Below are 22,096 nucleotides of genomic sequence, written 5' to 3' on the forward strand. Positions count from 1 at the left end.
GGGAAAGGTTTTCCAGCTCTTTAAGAGAGCTAGAATCGATGTCTCTGGCTCAGTGAGAAAGCAAAGGACATCGTCCTGAAAAGGGTCCCCTTAATATTTGGGTTATCATTCATTTTTGGTATCAATGGCTCGATGGACAAAGCAAACACCGAAGGGGACAGTGGGCATCCCAGTCTGGTTCCCCTAGTTAGTGTTATCGTCAGGAAATGTTTGTCATTCACTTTCACTTGTGCTCTCGGACTTCTGTAGTTTGCCATAATGTACTTGCAAATGTTTGGGCCCATCCGTGTTTTTACCAGGTGCTTTTTTTTAACGAATTACCAATCTATTCTATCAAAGTCTCTCCACGTCCAGCGAGAGAAGGACCATTCGGTCTACCGCTCCTCTTTACTACATCTATCAAAGAATACGCTAATCTGGTGTTGTCAAATGTGTATCTATTTTTAATGAATCTAGATTGCTGGTCAGACATTAGAGCTGAAAGTCATTCATACGCACTACTAAGATGGAAGTAAAGATCTTTATGAGAAAGTTTAATATGGGTATCAGTATATATGACCCACAACAGGCGGGGTCTTTCTCTGGTTTCAGTGGTAGCGTTATTACAGATTTCGTAATGCTATTCATGCCCGTCCCCGTCAGCAAGAACTTATGAAACACAGTTGGCAACAGCTGCGCCAGCATATTAATGAAATCTTTATAAAAGGATACCTGAGCCGATAATATTTAAATTTGTGATATATGTCCTAACTTCTTCAGTTGTCTAAAGGTTCATCTATGAGAGCAAAATCTAATTTGTAGCTTCTCGAGAACCGTAGCTTGACAAGGTACTGATTTTGTAGTGCATTGTCAAGGTCCTGGGATCTGTACATAGAAGTATAATAATTCTGTAATAGGGTTAGGATTAAGTTGGAACCTGTCCGGAGTACATTAGTATCACGAATAGCTGAATTCTTACTCCAGCTTTGTAGTAGTCTTAACTTGAAGAATAACAAACTTTCATCCTTATTGCTTTTTTCATAATATTTTTGTTTGTATATAGCATTTTCATTGCTGTGTATTTCATCAAGAGTTGTTTATACTTTCCATGTGCTTTACGAAGTTCTCAATAGGATGACAAGTAGCAGTCAGACCCATGTTTAATCTGCATTTGCAAAATTCTGGATTCTACGTCTGGATTAAATCTCTTAGCTGCATCTCAAATCATATCCCACTCAAACTTCCCATTATAATTTTCTTTAAGATAGTTATTAAGGGTAGTTATTAAGGGTTTCATATATAGATATGCGTAGATTGGGGTCTCTAAAAGCGATTTCATGTACTGCCCACAGTTTACTCGTCATGTTCCTAGATAATGTTATATCTAACTGTAAGCAAACTGGTGTGTGGTCAGAGAGAACTTGAACACCTATTTGTGTATCTAAAACTTGGGGTCAATGAGAAAATAATAAATTCTAGTGAAGGATCTATGCACATTGGAGGAGAACGTATAGTGTATTCTCCCCTTGTGGTTAGCCCTCCTTATATCTATAAGTGCAAGGTCTATATCCACCTGCATATTGAGTTGGAAGCTAGCGTACAAGAGCCTCTTGACACAAATCTTTCAATGGATGTGTCCTGAATGCTGTTGAACTCTTCTCTTCGAAAATGAGCCGTCCTGGAAAACAGATACTCATAGAAATGGTTTTTCATTAGGTCCATAAATTGAGAGCCCAGCTATGTGCATGCCACTAATCATTCATGTTAAACACACTGCTTTTTTGTCTCCTCTCTTGGTGTGTAACAAGAATAGGAGCCCTCTAGCAGCACTCTTGTTTTTAGTATCAGTTAAGTTTGGAACGGAATAGGATACTAATAAAATTTTAGGAGGAAAATGTTTAGTTCGATAGTGTCTCGTGGAGGAGAACAACATCTACTTTCTTTTGGTGAATCCACCTAAGAAGAAACTTCCTCTTAAAGGGCAAATTCGAATGTATCTGTAGATTGCTCTTCCTTCTGCAATGCTTCTTTCTTGATACCTCTGTTTGATTCTTCATTTTTGAAAATCTCAATAAAACACTTAAGCTTAAAGGGCAAATTGAGGCATAGCACTTTCAGGGTTCCTCTTAATAAGGGATTCGTCATTAAAGTATCATAGTTATACGCTTTGTAATCTTAAACCTCCTACATCTCTAGGGTTGTGGTAGAGAACTACTTAGGCTTACTGGAAAATTTCAGCCACTTTCTGGCCAGCAGTGTGAATGTAATTGCATAATCTTTTCATGTAGGCATATTCCTTCAAAACGTCTGCCTTTTTGGAATAATCCAAACAAAAAGAAAAGATTTCACAGGAAACATCCTAATCAGTAAAAATAGTATTCAGAACGTTTTAACAAATATTTGTCAGATAAGTGTATAACATAAAAAAGAGCAAATCTAGTGAAGTCTTCTGTAGAGTTTGAAAAGGTAGAGGCAGCTACTGTGTTTTCTGTTGGATTCCAGAAATGGGTTCGTTGACATATTCCATGTTGCTCCCTCGATATGAGCACATTACTTTTAAGAAAACCAAGATGGATAGTTAAACAGACAATAATGCCCAGAGGGCGAATGCTGCATAATTCAGGACCTATTTGAGGGAAATACTTTCAAGACTTTTGAGCAACGCAAAAACTCCTTTCACATTGCAGAATCTTCGAGGATACAGTACCATGAGCTCCATCACTGGCTGCTCACCCCCAACTGCACGCAGGGTGCAACTAGATTGCTTACCCCCTTTATTTATTTATTTATTTGTATAACGCACATCTACCCGAGGGCGTCAAGGCACTTGAACAATCGACACATAGTGAAAACTGAATGTCATAATTCCAATCCTTACTCGAGGTTACAGAGTAAAGAGCCATGTCTTTAAACCCTTCCTCAAGGATAGCAGATCAGAGGCATTTCTCAAATCAAATGGTAGCTTATTCCACCATCTTTTCGGAATGCTGAAGAAACTTTTGCCACCCCATCTCTGAAGACGGAACGTGGGCTTGGCAATTAACTTTAGTGAAGTCGACCGAAGTGTTCGTCCAGGGATATGCCACTTAAAGCGCTTTATCAGGTAGCTGGGACCTGAGTTTTGTAATGCCTTAAAGGCGATGCATAAGGCCTTAAACCTTATGCTCTTCTCCATAGGTAGCCAGTGTAGAGTGTTAAGGGCATTTTAGCTGATGTATGTTTGGCTAGTTCAAAGAGCAGTCTTGCGGCGGAGTTCTGGAGTACCTGTAGCCTAGCTAGAACCGATTTGTTTACTCCAACCAGATGCCTTGGTCTGGGCCCTTGAGGGCTCCCGGGGCTTAATCTGCCGCACATACAAGGTACTACAAAACTCATACCAGATCCAACCCCACACATATCAGAAACAGTGAAAGATGGACACTAAGGAGGAGGTGACACCAGAAAGCTGGGAGTGGCTCTGGAGTGATATTCCAAAAATGTACAGAAGCATTCCCCAACGTGAATCAGCCTATAAACTAATGAAGCAATGGTACTATACCCCTGAGCCCCTCCAGAAGGTATGCCCAACCCTTTACCCGATCTGTTGGAGGTGCCAAGCTACAGTAGGCGATTTTATCTATATCTGAATCTATTGCCCTTTACTGGAAAAAATCCTCTCCCTTAACCATCTCGGCATGGTTTCTGCGCCTCTGGCATGTTATAGCTGTGGAATTAATAACTGCCCGTCTTAACCTCACGGACACCAAATTCTCCCACACCTAGCAGCCGCTTATTCAACATTTCTCCTGATGAGAGAACTCTGGCTACGCTCCCCCTCGGCTGTGGGCCCTACAGCTGTTCAATGACTCTCTCCTGCCATACACTAGGGTTGCCCCCAACCAGATTCTCTGGCAGTTGGACTTGATGGGAACCCTCCTTCTCCCTAAATGTTGCGCCTGACCCCTTGGACAGGCCTCTAGGCTCGCTCCTTCCTCCCCCTCCCTATCCCCTGTTTTTGATACCCCCTCTGCTTACTTGGTTAACCCAAATGCTTTGCTACTTGGCCATCACTAACAAACTTCCATCACTTGCTGCGAACAACATGCTCCCCCCACCGGTGACATGCTGAGCTTTCCATCCAAACACGCCTTATGTTCGACGATATCCGAGTGTTGCATATGTTATAGCTACTACATGTTGCTTGCTCCTAGCTCAAAGGTAGCTGATGAATCTGAAAGAGACACGTTAGTGATAGATTCCTTACCTTAGAATATCCCCAGGCATCAGACTGGATCCAGAAAGTTTTGCTTAGCAGTACCCCTGCGCGTCAGTAGGTGGCGTCCTGCGGCTCCGCGTCCGTTCCTGGCGTCGTAAGCGCCGAGCTGATGTCACAGAGACTACTTAGGCGCCACCCATGCCCGCTGACGTCAGTTCTTTCTTTTTCTGCGCCAGCAAGCGCAGATCCAGATAGAGTATGTACCTAGTCATTTTTTTTAACTGCTTTTTGGGACCTTTTGTCTCACCCCTTGTTTCTCCTGGTGCACGTAGGGATGCACAAATTTAAATCCTGCGGGGCCTGCCGCCGTAATATGTCGGTGGTGGACCCCAACGATGTCTGCCTCTACTGCCTGGAGACCGACCACGACTGCCGGGCCATGGCCCGAAGGCCTTAAGGGCGCGGCGTCGGAAGTTGCTGGAGGTCCGGCATTCGTCACACCGCCGCTCTGGGTCTAGGGGTCATTCCCGGGACCACAGTCGCCGCTCCTCGGGCTCCAAGTATTCGCCCTCGGATTCCAGTAAGTGATGCTATAAAAAGAGGTAGAAGAAGCGTGTTCGCTCTCCGTCCCCCCCCCCCCCCCGTCGCTCCTCGGATGTGGATGAGGGGAACAGGGGCTCTACCCCTGCTGCTTTTCTGGAGCCCCACGGTCTACCCGCCCTACCCGGGTCTGTCGGCGACTCCCGAACAGGTGCAAGAGTTTCTTGCTTTTTTTTTTGTTTAGGAAGTAGGGGACCCCTATATACGAATACACTAGTTATACATAGGGAAAAATATATTTGGTTTGAAACGGTCTATAACTAGTGAGTGAACCTAAATGGATAGATACATATATTTCTTCAAACCCACTATATACATACTTGTCACCAACTACATGAGTGTGTTTTTTTCAATTTTATTATTCAAATATATATATATTTTGTTGCTTTTTTTTTGGTATGTTAGGATCTGGACACATTTTATGGATACATTCTAATATATTTCATAGTGAATTGATATTTCTATGGATTTTCTCATACAAGTCTTAAAAATTACATAACGCACACATAGATGAGCATAAGACAAAAAGTGATGGAGGCAAGGCGGTAGGTAACACACAGACAAAGCGGTGGATAACACACTACGCGCGTTTCGGCTTGGAAGCCTTCATCAGGTGACCCGTCTTTGGCAATAGGTAGATAGCTCAAGATGTGAGGAAATGCTGGCTTAAAAACATGTAGATCGTCAGAGCCTTGTATTCCAGAAGTCGATGCTTATCACAGATAAAGTAAAATAATTTAGGAGATGGACGTCCTTCAACGTGGGAGGGTGATTAGTAGAAAAAGCTTCTACGATATATGGACGGCTCCATGATGTATATAATGATTCTTGGGTGGACAGCCAAGAGAATAATATAGGATGCGGGCAGTCACTCTCAGGATAGGATCGCTTTATGATGACCGGGGGCCAGAGAGGTGTTCTCGTATAGTTTGGCGAGAGTTCTGGTGCTGTAAGATGTGAGACAGGGTATGGCCCTCACGATGTCTGGTGCTCTGCAAAAACCGGCATTGCCTGTCGGTTGCCAAGGTTGGCGGCAGGATGTTTGCACATAATGCCGCCAAGCTTTGGAATACACTCCCCGTTCAACTTGGGTCCAACCCGAATCTGTCCTCCTTTCCGAAACAACTGAAAACTTTCCTTTTTAATATACCTCTCTAATTCCTTATTAACTCTCTCTTTTTTAGGCAACCTCATTTGCTGTTAGCGCTTGGACGCCTCAGGGCAGCAATCGCGCTGTACAAATTTACTTTTCATTTCATTGTCATGGACCGCCTTTTCAGGCCTGGGGCTCCCGCCGGCGCGCTTTTGGGCCCCGCGGTTCCGGGTCTAGATCCTATTTGCCCAGGGGCTCTGCCAGCAGCAAAGAGGTCCGGCGTTGCAGGCTCCGGCCCCAGCGCCGCAGTGGGTGCTGTTCAGTCCACCTTTGCCTTGGTTCTAGGACCATTTTGTTCCTGCCTGGGACCTGCATTGGGAGGCGGCACCGTTTGTCTGTCTCCGCTCCGCCGCAGCGGCTGACCACTTCTATGCCGGAGGCGGATGAGGACTGGTAAGGGTCCGAGAACCCTCTTTCCCGGCAATGTGACTCCGAGCAGGATTGGGTGGATGCAGGTGACCTCAATGTCTCTTCCGACCCGGGGTTTGCCTCCCCCCGCCTGCAGTGGAGGAGGGTGCTTCCTATATGATGGTGCTCCGTTGGGCTGCTGAGGCCCTCAACCTTGACCTCCCCACGGTGACCCTCAAAACCTACCCCGCTGCTTCCACCTCCAAACCTTCTTAATCGAGCTTCGGGGAGCACCCTGCACCGGTGACCTCCCCACGGTGACCCTCAAAACCTACCCCCGCTGCTTCCACATCCAAACCTTCTTAATCGAGGATCCGCCACCACCTTCCCCACTGGTGCTATATTACATCGGACAAGTGGGTGCTGCAGATAGTCTGCAAAGGTTACTCCCTTCCTTTTCAGTCCTCCCCTCCAGACATGCCACCTCGGTGCCACCGCATGTCGGAGGAACATTTGGTTCTTCTCTGACAGGAAGTCACGGCCTTCTTGGCCAAGGAGGCCATTGAGTGCGTTCCCCGGCAGGAAGTAGGGAGTGGTTGTTATTCTTACTACTTTCTGGTCCCCAAGAAGGACAAGGGGGGTCTGCGCCCCATCTCAGACCTCAGGGATGTAAATCGCTTCCTCCGGAAGGAGAAGTTGAAAATGCTGACTCTGGCTCAGGTCCTGACTGCCATCGACCCTGGAGACTGGATGGTGGCGTTGGACTTGCAGGACGCTTATTTTCACATCCCTGTCCTGCCGGCCCACTGGCGCTACCTGCGGTTCATGGTAGGCCAGGAGCATTTTCAGTTTGCCGTGCTCCCCTTCGGCCTTACCAGTGCCCCTCGGTTGTTCACGAAGGTGATGGCGGTGGTCGCGGCTCATTTGCGCAGGTCAGGGGTGTCAGTCTTCCCCTACCTCGACGACTGGCTGTTGGAGGCGGGCTCGCCCCAGGCAGTCGTCAAACACCTCCAGACTACGGCCGACCTCCTACATTTGCTGGGGTTCTCCATCAACGTGCCGAAGTCGCACCTGAGTTCCTCTCAGAAGCTCCCCTTCATTGGAGCAGTTCTGGAATCAACGCTGTTTTGGGTTTATCCTCCCGAGCAGCGAGTCCGGGATATTCAGGCTATGATTCCGATCTTTCAGCCTCTATTCCGGGTTTCGGTCACAATGACCCTTCGTCTTCTGGGCCTGATGGCCTCCTGCATCCTGCTGGTGAGACAGACGGCATATGCGGGCTCTGCAGTGGGACCTGAAGTTCCAGTGGGCACAGCATTAGGGCAACCTGTCAGATCATGTCCAGGTCTCGGAGGGCATTGCACAACAATTGCAGTGGTGGCTCACGAACGGCGTTTGGTTTAATGGCAGATCCCTCTCCCCTCCCCAACCGGAGCACACTGTGGTAACGAATGCATCCGTCCTGGGATGGGGGGGCCACTTGGGAGAGGTGGAGATCAGAGGTCTCTGGTCTTCGGCGGAGTCCCGGCTCCATATCAACCTTTTGGAGCTGTGGGATCCGACTTGCACTGAAGGCATTCCATCCCTCTGCCCGGGGAAGTGTAGTGCAGGTGTTCACGGACAACACCACCTCCATGTGGTATTGCAACAAACGGGGCGGGTGGGGTCCTGGACCCTATGTCAGGAGGCTCTGAGCCTCTGGACATGGCTGGAACATCAAGGCATTACCTTGGTGGTTCAACACCTGGCAGGTTCTCTGGACGCCAGGGCGGACGAACTCAGCCGCCGGTGCTTGATGGATCACGAATGGCGTCTGAACTCGGATGTGGCGCAAGGTCTCTTTCTGCAGTGGGGAGAGCCTTGGTTAGATCTATTTGCCACCGAAGAGAACGCTCAATGTCATCAGTTCTGCGCGTTGGAATTTCCAAGGCAGCACTAGCTCGGAGACGCTTTTCGTCGCGAGTGGAGTTGCGGTCTGTTATACTCCTTTCTGCCTATACCACTTCTGCCCAGAGTGCTGAAGGAGATCAGGCGCAACCAGGCCCAAGTCATTCTTGTGGCTCCAGTCTGGACTCGAAGAGTATGGTATCCCGATGTACTCAGTATGAGCATCAATCCCCCAATCCGTCTGCCTCTTCGGGAGGATCTTCTGTTGCAGCAGCAGAGGACGGTCCTCCACCCGAACCTGTCCAGCCTCCACCTCCATGCGTGGAGATTGAACAGCGGCAGTTGACTGCTTTCAACCTTCCTCCCGAAGTCTGTGATGTCATTCTGGCAGCCAGACGTTCCTCGACTAAAACGGTATACGCCTGCAGGTGGAACAGATTTGTGGCATGGTGCACAGCAAAGGCTCTTTCTGCCCCTCTTTCTGAGGTTCCTCTGTTTCTTGTGTCTTTGGCCCAGCAAGGCTCTGCTCTGGGCACTATCAAAGGTTTTCTTTCTACCATTTCTCAGGCTTCCTGATTAGCCTTCTCTTTTTAAGTCCTCGGCTGTTAACCGTTTCCTCAAAGGCATTACACGTTTCCTCCCGTGCCTTTCATAATGCCTCAGTGGGACTTGAATCTTGTCTTGACTTATTTGATGTGCGCTCCCTTTGAACCCTTCATAACTGCCCCTTACTTCTTCTCACCTTAAAGACAGCGTTCCTGGTGGCTATCACCTCTGCCAGAAGAGTGAGTGAGCTCCAAGCTCTTTCTTCCAAACCTCCTTTCCTTTCAGTTCATCCGGACAAGGTGGTTCTAAGGACCCGTCGTTCTTTCTTGCCAAAGATTGTTCCACATCGGGCAGACCATCACTTTTCCCACCTTCTTTCCGCATCCTTCCAGGAAGGAGGAGAGGCTCCAACGTCTGGACCCAGAACATGCGCTCGCCTTCTATCTGCAGCATACACAACAGTTCCAGCTGGATGATCAGCTCTTTGTTGGCTACGTGAGCGCCAAAAAAGGTCAGGCTGTGCACAAATGGACCATCTCCCGGTGGGTTGTTCTGTGCATCAAAGCATGTTACTCCTTGGCCAAGAAGGAGCCTCCTGTGGGGCTGCTGTTATATTTACATATAATGCTGATTTGATTTGTACATGTGTTTTACTGCTTAGAATGGTTCATCTCTATGATGCTCCAGAGATTCTAATGTGATGTCAACTTTGTGGCATTATTATCAGTTGGTCCAGCTGTGTCTGGCAAGAAGCTGTTTAGGTTCTTTCTCTGAGAATAAATCTACTTCTGGACATTTCCTGGTGTACTCTGCTTTTTATATCATAACAAAGTTGGCGACCATACCTTGACCAGACATGTGGATGAAGAGATTTGATGGAGGAAGATACATTTTCCTAAACTGAAGGGAAAGAAGAACCCAACTCGTTGTGCAGTGTGACATGTCTGCTGTGATGAACTTGAAATTAACAACAACTATGACTTGAACAACTGCCGCCACGACTGCCTTGGGACGCGGCGTCCCCTTGCAGGACATTTGTCAGGCAGCTACGTGGGCCACGCTGCACACTTTTACAAAGCATTACTGCCTTGACAGTCAAGTCCAGAGAGACGGCTTTTTTGGCCGTTCTGTTCCCAGTGACTTTCTGGTGTAACTTTGTTCGCAGACCCTCCACCGGGTTTGGTATTGCTGGGGTATCTATTCTAAGGTAAGGAATCTATCACTAGCGTGTCTCTTTCAGAGGCACAAGTTACTACTTGTGTAACAATATATCTGTAAGAGACATTAGTTAGTGATAGATTCCTTATCGCCCCACCCATCCTCCCCATTCTGCCTACTGATTACTAGGGTTAAGGTCATCCCCTTTTAGGGCCCTAGTCTTATGCACCAATGGTCAGTATCTTGCATGGCTCTGCGTTCCTGGCGCGGAAAGTTGTGTCCAGAACTGACATCAGCGCGCATGGGCGGCGCCTAAGTAGTCTCCCTGACGTCAGCTCGGCGCTTACGACGCCAGCGACGGACACGGAGCCGCAGGACGCCACCTACTGACACGCAGGGGTACTGCTAAGCAAAACTTTACTGATCCAGTCTGACGCCTGGGGATATTCTAAGGTAAGGAATCTATCACTAACTAATGTCTCTTACAGATATATTGTTACAGAAGTAGTAACTTGTGCTTTATTTCTCCTACTCCTAGTCCAACTCTCTTGCTTTCGTAGTACTTTCAAAATGACATAAGGCTTATTCAGTGCTTTATGCTGTTTGTGATCTCTGCTTTCTCCAAAAATTTCAATAAACTTATTTGAAACAGCAATGATCTGGAAGAATAGAAAAAAGTAATGAAAGACAGATGGATGTTGAATATTGCGCAAAATGGCTATTTGTCTGAGGTTTTGTTCACGTCCCTCCAAAGAAAACAGTTTTATTGAGCGTCAATCTAACTGGACATCAGCATCCTTCTCATAAAAAGGTAGTGAGTATGATCCCTCATTCCAAAAAAAGGAAATTAAATTTGCCTTTGTTGTGTTCGGATTTGAAAGAAGCAACCAACAGGATGAATATTATCCCATTCTCAACCTGCGATCAGTGAACAAATATAAAAAAGAGAGAAGTTTCACATGTTGGCGCTCCATCAAATCTACTCCAGTTCGTTCAAAAGAAAACGATCTGTGCCATACATCTTAAGGATACCTGCTTTCACATCCCCATCATACAGTGATATTGCTGATTTATATGATTTCTGATGGGCAATGTCCACTATCAAGGCAAAGTCCTCCCTCTCTGTCACAAGTCAGCTCCACAAACCTTTTCAAATGGCTTGGCAGTAGTCTATGCACATATCTGGAAAATGAACATTTTCATGTATTTTACATGAAAGATTTGATTATAAAATCATTACTAACTTTGGATGCCCACTGTCACTTCAACATACCAGTCTTGGTCCTTCAGCACTTGGGTCTCGCAGTAAATCACTTCAAGTGAACAGTAGCATAGTTCAGTCTGTCCATTACATGGGTTCACTCCTAGACACACACAATCAGAAGAAGGTACCCTTAGGAGAAGAGACTGTGTTCTATCTGTCTGAAGTGTCAGGAGCTTCTAAATATGAGACATCCAATAGTCTGTCAAATCTCATCACTTCTGGGTTCAATGGCATTCTGTATCGTTCTGGTATTGAATGCTTGATTACAGAAGAGATTGTTACATCTGTGTCTGGAAGACCAGTGGTTCCAGATTTAAAGTAGTTGGGAAGCAAAGTTCACTATCTTTCAGGCTGGAGTCAATGCTCTTTCTTGGCTGTATCAACCAACCAGTTTCCTAAAGAGGGCTCCATTTCATCTGGATGCTCAGTACCTAACCATTGTGTTGGATGCTGTGAGAGGAGAGCCCAACTAGATTGACTTCAAGCTCAGGGAATGTAGTTGGAGAAAGAGAAGACCTATCACATCAACCTGCTGGAGTCTTTCCCACTGAGCTTTAGAACATCATCCCTGGTTGTTTAAATGGACAATACAATGACGATGCACTACATCAAAAAGCAGAGATGCACTTGATCTAGAGCCCTGTCTCTGAAAGAATTGTCATTTTGCAAATGATTGATTGCAAGGGATCTGTGAATCATAGCTGTTTTTCTACCTGGTGTCTAAAATGCAGAAGGGGATTCTCTCAGTGGAGCAATTCATGAGAATCGCAAATAGGTGTTAATGCAGTGCTACACAGCTTCTTCTGCCAATAAGGAATCAGTTAGTTGAATACGTTTGTGTATGCATTCCTCTGATCTAACTGCTTCCATCAGTAATCATCAAACCAATGAGAGACCAAGTGAGGATGATCGTCTTTGCTCTGGAGTGGCCAAAGCAATGGTGGCATACCGATGTACTACAACTAGTAGAACAACTACACAAGTGCAGACTGAATCTTCTGTTTAAATTCAGGTGCCAGATCCTACATCCTAACCTTCCATGATTTAACTTGTTAGCTTGGCTTCTGAACTCTTGCAATATGGACATTTAAATGTTAGAGATGGGTTTACACCTGTAGTTGACAGAATAAAGCTGGCACCACTACTCTCATGGCTGAGGATTTGGGGGAAACCTCTCTAAGGAAGAACTTTCAGGAGTAAGCCAATAACCTGGCAAGCATTGATTCCAGGGCTATATTCAGGGTAAAGGGGCATTTCGGTATAGGCAAGGCATAGCTCATCAGCCGGCCTTTGATAATCTGCTTGTAATCTGCACTTAGAATCCAATCAGTTTGACACATGGGTATGAGCCTCATCTCTCCTGGTTTTCCGAATGGGAACCTCAGGTTTTATTTAACAAGAGTATGATTTAGTCTATTGCACCCAACAGTTGCTTTTCCTAGGTATAAAGTCTGGGGAGAGCCACTACATAGATGTCTGTGCAATAACGCTGCCAGTCAAAGCACATTGCACTTTCTTGTATTTTGCACTTTGTATGCTCATGCTAGGAGGAGATTTTTCTGTGTCCTATTTTTTGCTCTTTAATACAAACTCCCAGAAGGAGGCTTTTGAGTGATTGCAAAGGCTGAGGTATGAGAATATTTGTATGGCAGTGGGAAATTTTGTCCGCCTTTCAACTTGGGGTTGGAAACAAATATGGCTGAACATAACTACCACACCCTTATAAAATTTGTATGTTAGGATCTGGACACATTTTTTTACATTTTTAAACTTTTACATTTTAATTCTGAGACCAATCGGCCCTTTTTATATGTTTAATGAATCTTATCATTAGTATGTATCCTATATAGTGTCTACATCGAAAATAACTGTATTATCCCAGATGAGTCTTGAACCTTGAAATGCTGCTCTATTTATTTATGAAATGTTTTTTATCATCTGTACTCTTATGGCCACAATTGGCCGAATAAAGTTTTTTGTGACTGACTGACATTTTAAATATTCCTCAAGATTTCTTAAGCATTTGGAAAGAAGCAATATATTCATCTCTAAGAACAACTCTTTCAAAGAGAAGAGATTCAGCATTTGGAATACCCAGAAAAAACATTGATTCAATTAGATATCAAGACAAAATGGTGCTTCCAGATCTGCTTGATTTGGCTAAATCTGGGCTTCAGTTTTCTTTGAAGTTTTCAAGAAAGGTACATCTAGCAGCCAATACCACTGCTAGAAAAAGTTCTTCCCAAACCTCTTTTTTTCCCTTCAAAATCCCACTTGTAAATTATTTGTTAGAGGGAATTAAGGAAGTTGCCCCATCCTTAAGGAGACCTTCTCCTCTTGGGGAGTTTAATGTGTTCCTCTAAATGAATGTTTTCACCATTTGAGCCTACTCATAGATCTAGAATACAACATATCTCCTGGAAGGCTGCTTTTCTAGTGACCATAATTTCAGCTCCTAGGATTATTGAAGTTCAGGCCAATAGTCATAAAGGTCTTTCACAAAGATTAAGTTGTGATGAGGCCTCATGCTAGTTTCCCTTCCAACCCTTTTCCAGAATTCCTCTTTTCCAACAGAAAGGACTTTACATTCTCTGGACGATAAGGGAGTTTTTACATTTTTTCTCGATAAAACCAATGGCATTAGGCTGACTAACAATTTTTGTTGACTATCTATTACTTACAGAATAGGCCTCTTTGAAACCCTCCATGTCAAGGTGGATTGCTTTTTGTATTCTTCCTTGCCACAGCAGTACCAAGAAAACCTTGCTGGTAGTTCTCAAACCCATTCCAAACGAGGTAGGGCTGCTACTGAGGCATTATTAAGGATTATATCCATCGCTGATATATGTAAAAAGTGCCTTTCTGAGGTGGGTGGGGAGTCTCTACATACTTTACAAGGCATTACTGTCTTGATACAGATTCCAGTGCAGATGGGCCAAACATCTCTATGAAATCTGCTTGGTTAGTGTAGTGTTTTCTTTCTTCACATTTGTTACAAGTAGGCTAGCTGTTCTATTTGATGCTTTTAACTAATAATAAAGACACCTGGGAAGTAGTGGTTAATTTAAACTGTTGCTTGCAGGCCCACTGGCACACATTTTTGTGGACGAGCACTTATATTTCTTCATCAGACTTTGAAATGAAGGAAGAGAACAACGCAAACGACATGACAAATGTAGAAAGCAGGAAACCCGCAAGGGTGATCTAAAAGTATCAGGGAGTGTCCAGTGGTGGATTAAAGAGGCATGAGGTGGAATCAAGACCATGCACCGATGGTACTTAGCACACAGACATTAGTTGTGCTCATTGCTTTGATGCAAAACCTTGGTCCCAAAATGATTCTTTCATTAAGTCAGCACTTCCCAGAGAAGTATGAATATACATAGTTCTCCTTCCGAGGAATCTAACATAGTTGTAAGTTATCCTCCCTGCAGAAATGGCAAAGAAGTTAACCTCAGTTCCACCATGATCCTTAATCTCCATAAGCTGAGAACAGGCTGAACTGATGCTGCCAGGACATGATGGGAAAATAGTGGTATGCTGTTCCTTAAAGGAGCAGCATCAGTTTTACCAGCCTCTCATGCTTCATCCTATTAGGCCACATTATTAATACTTTCTCTAATTTTTCCTTTATAACTGATTTCGAAAGACTTTTCCTTGTCACTATATTGAATATAGTGACAGTTTTTTGTCTTCAGTTTTAATTGGTTTCTTTTTTTTTTTTTAAGAAAATAAGTTCAAATTAGCAAATCTAGCTTTTTTCAGGCAAGAATATTATACATAAATATAAAAAAATGGCTTTTCAATCACATGTGTTCAGTAAATAGTTTGTAAAAAGTGCTCCGGGATGCTACGCATGAGCTGGGGCAATGCATTGCTTATCGCATTAAAAATGATTTCTCAACAGGAGAACTCGGATCACCGGTAAGTAACTATTCATTTTTGGGATTGAATATAGCTCAGAAAGTAGAGGACAGACCACTTTAGCTAATATCACAATGATTAAAAAAAGGTTAAAATACATGTTGATATGAAAACGTTGTTTATGTATTATGATTCAGTAATAACATTAACAAATGCTCTATGTTCTCATTATTAACGTTGCTTAGCATACAATTTGGACATTTTTGCTTGTCAGTCTTATATGTTAACAATATTTAAAATATTAAGTGAAAAATAATGCCAGATTAAAAAAATACTCCTATTTTAGAAACTAACATCATCAATTTTACTTTTTATTCTACCCCATGCAAACATCACTAGGCATTGCCTCTTCACAAACTGTCAATTACGGAGAAGGTAGTGCAGGCAGTCCAGTCCATGTTGCTTCCTCAGGAAGGAAGTCTGTCAATTCATACCTCACTTCCTGCAACAGGAGATGGTGCTACCCCAGTAATGGCGGTGGTTCGTCTACTTGCCGAAATACGAACAAGGTAAGAGCAGCTGTACTTGTTGCCCATCTTTTTAAAATGTGATGTCTAAGACTGCTGGCGTATCATATGGTGTTATAGATGTTTTTAAGATCAAGTACAATTAAATAAATGAGTTATGTAGATTTTTAAGTTAAAATACAGCATCATCCACATCGACAGCAGTGTGTTAAATGTAAACTTATTAATTCTCCTCAGATGCTTCCCCTCATACTTTTTTGTACAATATTTGTTCAATTGTAAGATGATCCTGAATAAAGGTAATCATCCTAGCAGCTGGTGGCTAATTGAGCTCTCACTTATAGGGTGAGAAGCTTCTGTTCCCATGCTCAGGTGTTTTCTCATAATTGATATTAAAGATGAGAACTGCTGAGGTAGGGAAGAGAGGTTGTGTCAGCCATCCTTCACCTTGAGTGTCATGCGATTGGATCATCAAAAAGAAGTGAGGGGGACATTATGATTTCCGCCAGGGTCCTCAGGTCCCTTTTTTTCAGCGTCAATCTGTGGCGAAGTTCCACAGAGGAGGCAATTGCACTATCCCGTTCCAGCTGCTCAAGATCTCGTTCTAACAGTTTGATCTGGAGGGACTCCTCCTTTTTCTGCACCCCAATCAGCGCCTGAGCAACCCCCTTAACACCGTTTTATAGGCCTCCCACAGAGTAACTTGGGACTCGACAGACCCTTGGTTCTCCTCGAAGTACAGTTTTGAACCCTCAAGCAGCTTCTCCCCTATTGCCGGGTCTCGGAGGCACTAAGGGTCTATCCTCAGGAAGACTACCTTGTTAGCAACCGGACCTCTAAGGGTTACACAAACGGGGGAATTATCTGAGATCCCCGTGCCATATGTCGAGTGGCAGTGAAGTCTCCCTTTTCATCACTCCGAGTGAAGAAAAGATCAATTCTGGAGAAGGACTCGTGTTGTGCCGAATAAAACGTGTACTGTCCAAACTAACAGACTTTTGAAGAGTTAGAAGAGGAGGTATATTTAGGTGTATGGTTGCATAAAAGTTGATTTATACTTCAAATCTGTCTGCAGAAATATATTTAAATATGGGACAGTCTTAAGGATTATAATTGGATTTATCTTGGAACCTACCATTGATAAATAGGAGCATGCAGTGAATAAAGTGAACAATATTGTCATTGGAAGAAAAATCAATAAACCAATCAATTAGTTTTTTTTTTATTAAGCACAGCTACTCACCCGGAAGGGTCTCAAGGCGCTGAAGAAGGGGGGAAACAGATGGTATTCCCTTCCTTGGAACAAAGAATTTCTTAACTACATTGTTAGCAATGAAAGGGAAAAAATCTAAAATAGAACAAGGAGGCGTGACACCTACCATTCTAGAGTGTAAAATGTCTCCAATTAAAAAGTCAGCAGTAGGGAGATGTGGCAATTATTATTTGCACTATTGTGTTGTAAAATGCCAAACAAATGTTGTGATGCCAGTTGCAAGATCCTTAGCTATTGTTTATGCTTAGCGTGCCCTAAAAACCATGCAAACCATGTTTACCCATCATGAAGTTGATCAAATATAGTTATTTTGAGTATTTTGGGGCTAATCTAGTTCGCGAGTCAGAAAAGCTGGATAATTGCACACCCTCAATGCACTCAATTATGGTCAAAAACAGGATTTAGTGCCTAAACTTTAGTTGCCTATAGGAAGAATCAGAAGTGACAGAAACAGTCTTCTTTCAATTCCCTGTGTGAAGCATTTCATACAGGACCCATGGGTCACTACTGTGTGCCCTTTCTGTTTCACTAGATCTGCTGATAGTCCTCCATAGATTCATGGAGAAGAGGAGCTGTAAGAAGAGGAGCTTTACATGAGTTCCTCTAGCGGTAATCAGACAGTGGTTCTACACATGCAGTGTGGTGCCAACTCCAACTGACTTCACTTAGTGAAGTATTCTCCACAAATGTGTTACAAGGAGCTAACCGGAAATTAGCTTGGTCAGTGGACATGAATGTCATGCATATTGAAGAGATTTTTGTCCCTGCTAAGACTACAGATGCAGGGGAGGCAGGAAGGACATGGCTGGGCGGTCTTAAATCACTTAGTGGTGGTCTTTCATATTCTCAGGTATAGGTCTTCAGTTAGAAAATTCACTTTTATTAAGCTTTGCATTTCTTGTGTTATTATTTTCTGTATTTTTGTTGATTGTTTGGGGTTTTTCAATATTTCTGTGACTTCCTCCCCAGCTTTTAAAATTTTTTTTTTTTTAACCTCATTAGTTCTCATTCGACACACAGTCCAAAAGTGCCGTGGGTAAAAAAAATAATTAAAAATGGAGACAAAAGTATTCTTTAAGAAGAATCAGGGTCTCAAGTATTGGTCTGTGCACCACTTCCTTCACCACAGGAGATACAATTGTATATTGTAAATTGTTCAAAAAATATTACTCAAAAATTTTTACCTCTGTGAACGCTCAACTATTCCATGTGGATATTCAACTATGCCAATAATAATGGTGCATTGGATCTAAGTTTCAGGACTGCTACAGCTAATCTTGTTTTCGCCTATCTTTCATTTGTTATCAATAGTCAAGTGATACTCATTTTTATTGTCGTGGAGATGCCTCTCAAGGAAGACAGACCGGGGCACGCGCAGATTGTGGTCTCTGGACGCGCACGTCCAGCCACGCGCACAGCGCCTGTCCCGCTTTCGCTGGCAAGCCAGCATACATAGCTGCCAAGGTTTCAAATTGCCATGTGTGACATTTTCATACATTTCTACGAATATGAGTGATACTTTCTCATACTGCTTAGAGGGCCTCTGAGAATGACGCGCGAGTCGTGATGACGGACCCCGGGCCTCCCACCCCCGCCCCCACAGAATGAGAGAGAGCCTGGAAAAACAACATGCACCGTCACTTAAGATCAACGTGAGTGCCTGCTGTACAGTATTACTTACTGTTGTGAATTTCTTCTGTACTAGCCGTGTCTGATTTAGGCAATTCATAATCATAATGAATAATTTATTAAATAAATGCACCTGCTGCTGCAGATCCATGACGCACGCAGATGTCTCCTCTGCCCGGCACCTGCGCGCGGCCGACAATCCGAGGTGTAGTTCACCTCTTAGGGTGGGGTCTGGGTGTTGATTATGCGCATTGGGGCTGGGCTAGCGCAAAGTGCGCGTGATGGTGAGGCGAGGTCAAGGAGGCAGGCATCTCGTGATGTCAGAGGCCAGAGAGAGACGAGTCGACGACGGAGGAAAAGAGCGAGGCACAACATTTAATTATTTCCAGGCCCCCTGTCTGCAGGTGAGTGTAGTCAGGACCGTCCACTCTGTCCAGTCGTTTGAATTGCACGGCACTGTCTGGGCTGGGGCGTGGCACCGTCACAACTGGGCCGGATTCGAAATTAAAAGTGAAAGGCCTGGTGACACACAAACACGCGGAGATTGCACGCAGGACACAGCGCAGATTCAAGTGTAATTCGGAGGTGGTGGGGTGAAGGTCACACACATACCAGAGGGAGTGCGCAGGAAAGCTTGGGTGCAGGGGGATAAAAATGGCTTTGAGGGGTTGTGTGATAGTATTTAAGCCCAATTTTAAGTAAAAAAAATTCCCCACACCCAGGGCCTGGCACAGCGCGCCGGAGCGTTATTTCTCCGCAGCGACAAACCCACAAAGATGCCCGTTAGAAATGCGCGTGCTGTCCCCGGGGTCTTTTTCTCGGCTGCCTGCTATGGGAATTTGTCATCCTAGCAACCCTGAAACTAGGCCTTAGTCCCAGCCCGCTGGTCTACCGGTGTCCAGTAACTCCCCCCACCTCCGTAATAAACATGACCTATACAGCCCTTATTCACTGAGGGGTTGGTGAACCCGTGAGCTCTAGAGAAGTCACATATGTAGGGGGGGCTGTTGTCCCTGCCGCAGTGACTTTGGGTGTTCTCCAGTGACCAGTTAGGCCCCTCCAGTCCGTGTTCTGGAATGGGTTCTGTGGCAAGGAGCAGTCCTGCTCTCTACTCCACGCTCGCCCTGGGCCTGGCGCTGCTAGGAGAGGAGATGTTCAGAGCGGCAGCCCAGACCACCGAGCGTGCTGCCCAGGTTCAGCACCCCCCCCCGTCACTCCAGGGGTCCCTGAGGGGATTCTGGACTTGGGACTAGCCTGAGCTCTGAAGAAGTCCACTTTGGATGTGGTGTGAAAAGATGGGGGTGGTTCTATTAACATGAGTCCCAGGCGCATCAATGTCTCTCCAAAGGGCCCGTAGGGAATCACCCAGGCCCCTGGAGCCCTGCTCGGTGCAGGTGAACCCTTCAGGAGGCCCCATTTGCGCCAGAGGCCCTTGAAGTTTAGTGAGGACACATTCTGGGGAGGGTGGGGCATATGTTTGTTTTACAGCGCTTAAATAACCTGGCCGTCTACTGGCTGCACCCTGAACAGGGGAGTGGGGTGATCAGCAGACCCACGTGGGCCCTGTCTGTGACCCTCTGCCCCCTAGCCCTGTCTCTGCGAGAGTTTCAGGGGATGGAAGCGGTCTGAGCTGTGGAGAAGGCATATTGCGGATATGCTTTGAGAAGGGAGGGACGGGCCCCAGTTGGAGTCACCAGTTCATGGGTGGCGTCCCCAGTAACAGGCAGACCTCCAGCGCTCCTCTGGGGGCTTTCAGTGGGCTGGAGGCGGGAGCAGACGGGCTGTGTGTGTCTGCCCATAATTGGGTCTATTGGCATGTCTGGTTGGTGCTATTGTGACCAGCGCCACCCCGAGCGCACCGTGCCCTTTCCCTCTGCCGAGCAATGGCCCTCCTGCCCATCTCATGTGGTTTCTAGTTCTGGGGCTCCAGAGCAACCATCCTGTGAATCTAACTGCTCCGAGGGTCTTGGGGGCTCCATCTGCGCCCTGTTATCTAAACGTCTTTGGGGAGAGTGGTTGCACTCTGTATGTTCGCTCTTCATTGTAAATTTGTATTTTTTCCTGTGCATTTCTCACCCCTGCGTGCTGTGTTGCAATTTGTGCTTGTGTACCCTTCATTCTCAGGCCCCTCTTGGAAGTTCGCTCTTCATTGTAAATTTGTACTTTTTCCTGTGCATTCCTCACCCCTGCGTGCTGTGTTGGATTTTGTGTTTGTGTACCCTTCATTTTTAGTCTTTGTAATGTTCTATTTTGTACCACTTTTCTCTTGTAACATAACTAGCTCTACTGTACAGCGCTCTGACACCTTCGGGTAATGTCCACGCTTTATTAAAATGCACTAAATAAATTTAAAATAAAAGCGGGGGCTAAGGGGAGAGGAGGAAAGCGGACCGGCGGTAGGCCCCCTGCCCAGTTCCGCAGCGCAGAGTTTTTACATTATGGTAGTAAAGTATGCAGTGGTGTGTTTTACACACTGAGGGGGCAGAGAGAGAGGAGCAGGAGAGGAGCTGTTTTGTTTCCAGATGCCAAAGGAGCAGTCAGTCGTATGTTTTTGCCCCTTGGTTAGATAGTCGTGTGTTTTAACTTACCGAGAGAACAGCCGTGCATTAAATTCATCTTCAGCTTAGAATGATGACACTGACACATGATGGTTGAGGGATGAGGGAGGGCGGATGGCTAATGAGGGTGATCGAAGAGGAGTGATGATTCAGGAAATAATAAATGAGGAATAGCGGATAATTGATGAGGATATCTTAAAAATGATGCTGTACAATTGTCTTTTTTTTTTTTTGCTGACGGGGCAGTCCTTTGCAACCTTTAGATGTGCAGTCATAGGTTTAAACCTGCAGGGGATGCAGTCACATGGTTGCCCCCTGCCTGGCATTTGTATGTTATATGTACTCATAGTATGGATACATGTGTACATGGTTTGTAGGCAGGTGTATGTTTCCACGCATCACAGCTGCCAGACTGATATTTGGCATGCAGAGATTTGATAGTACCTATGTGCAACTGGTAACGTTGGCTCCCAGTTAAGAAAAGATGTTGGTTGAAGGCTTTCTTCATCTGCCACAAAGCCATTTATCCAGCATCTCGAACCAATTCCATCTCTGGCATGCTTAAAAAGCACCCCTCGTCTAGACAGCTGCGCTCGGCCTCTGCCAGAAGATGACAACACACAACTGCCCACAAGAGTGAAGAAAACACACAACTTTCTCAGCAAACGAAAATAATTCTTCCTCTTGTGGAAATAAAACATAAATATCTCCTGAGCAGGTAAAAGCAAGACTCCCTGCTCAGCAGGTGAGAGTACATAAATGCGCTCTCATCAGGTTAAAAACACGAATGCCTACTCAGCAGCAGAAAACACCCAACAGTCCCAGTAACAAGTAAAAGAATATGATTACCTCCTCAAAAGGAGAGAACATAGATCTGCCTTGCCAGCATGACAAACCCACCGACATGCCCACCAGTACCAGCATGTGGATAGCCATAAGCAGACTATAGAGGTGACTTCTGTCTTAGCAAGTAAAACAAGCATTTACAATGCAATGGTTTTACCTTTGTTAAAGTTATAGCTATTGGCATTGCTCTTGACATTATTTTTATTTATGTTTTTTTAACATAAATAAATGGCATTGTCATTTACAATGCCAATAGCTTAATCTCTCGC

At 45.0% G+C, this 22,096-nt stretch overlaps 1 protein-coding gene across 4 annotated transcripts in view; it reads left to right on the forward strand.

Annotated features, from left to right (window-relative positions):
• HECTD4 (HECT domain E3 ubiquitin protein ligase 4) overlaps positions 1-22,096 on the forward strand; it is a 2,216,728-nt gene that overhangs the window by 1,036,304 nt on the left and 1,158,328 nt on the right. For all 4 annotated transcript variants that reach the window (XM_078667422.1, XM_078667425.1, XM_078667423.1 and 1 more), the window contains exon 43: positions 15,394-15,563. In XM_078667422.1, the coding sequence (XP_078523548.1) occupies positions 15,394-15,563 (170 nt within the window). The remainder of the gene's footprint in view (positions 1-15,393; positions 15,564-22,096) is intronic.

The sequence above is a fragment of the Lissotriton helveticus genome, chromosome 11 (genome assembly GCF_964261635.1).
Source record: "Lissotriton helveticus chromosome 11, aLisHel1.1, whole genome shotgun sequence".
Taxonomy (NCBI): Eukaryota; Metazoa; Chordata; class Amphibia; order Caudata; family Salamandridae; genus Lissotriton; species Lissotriton helveticus.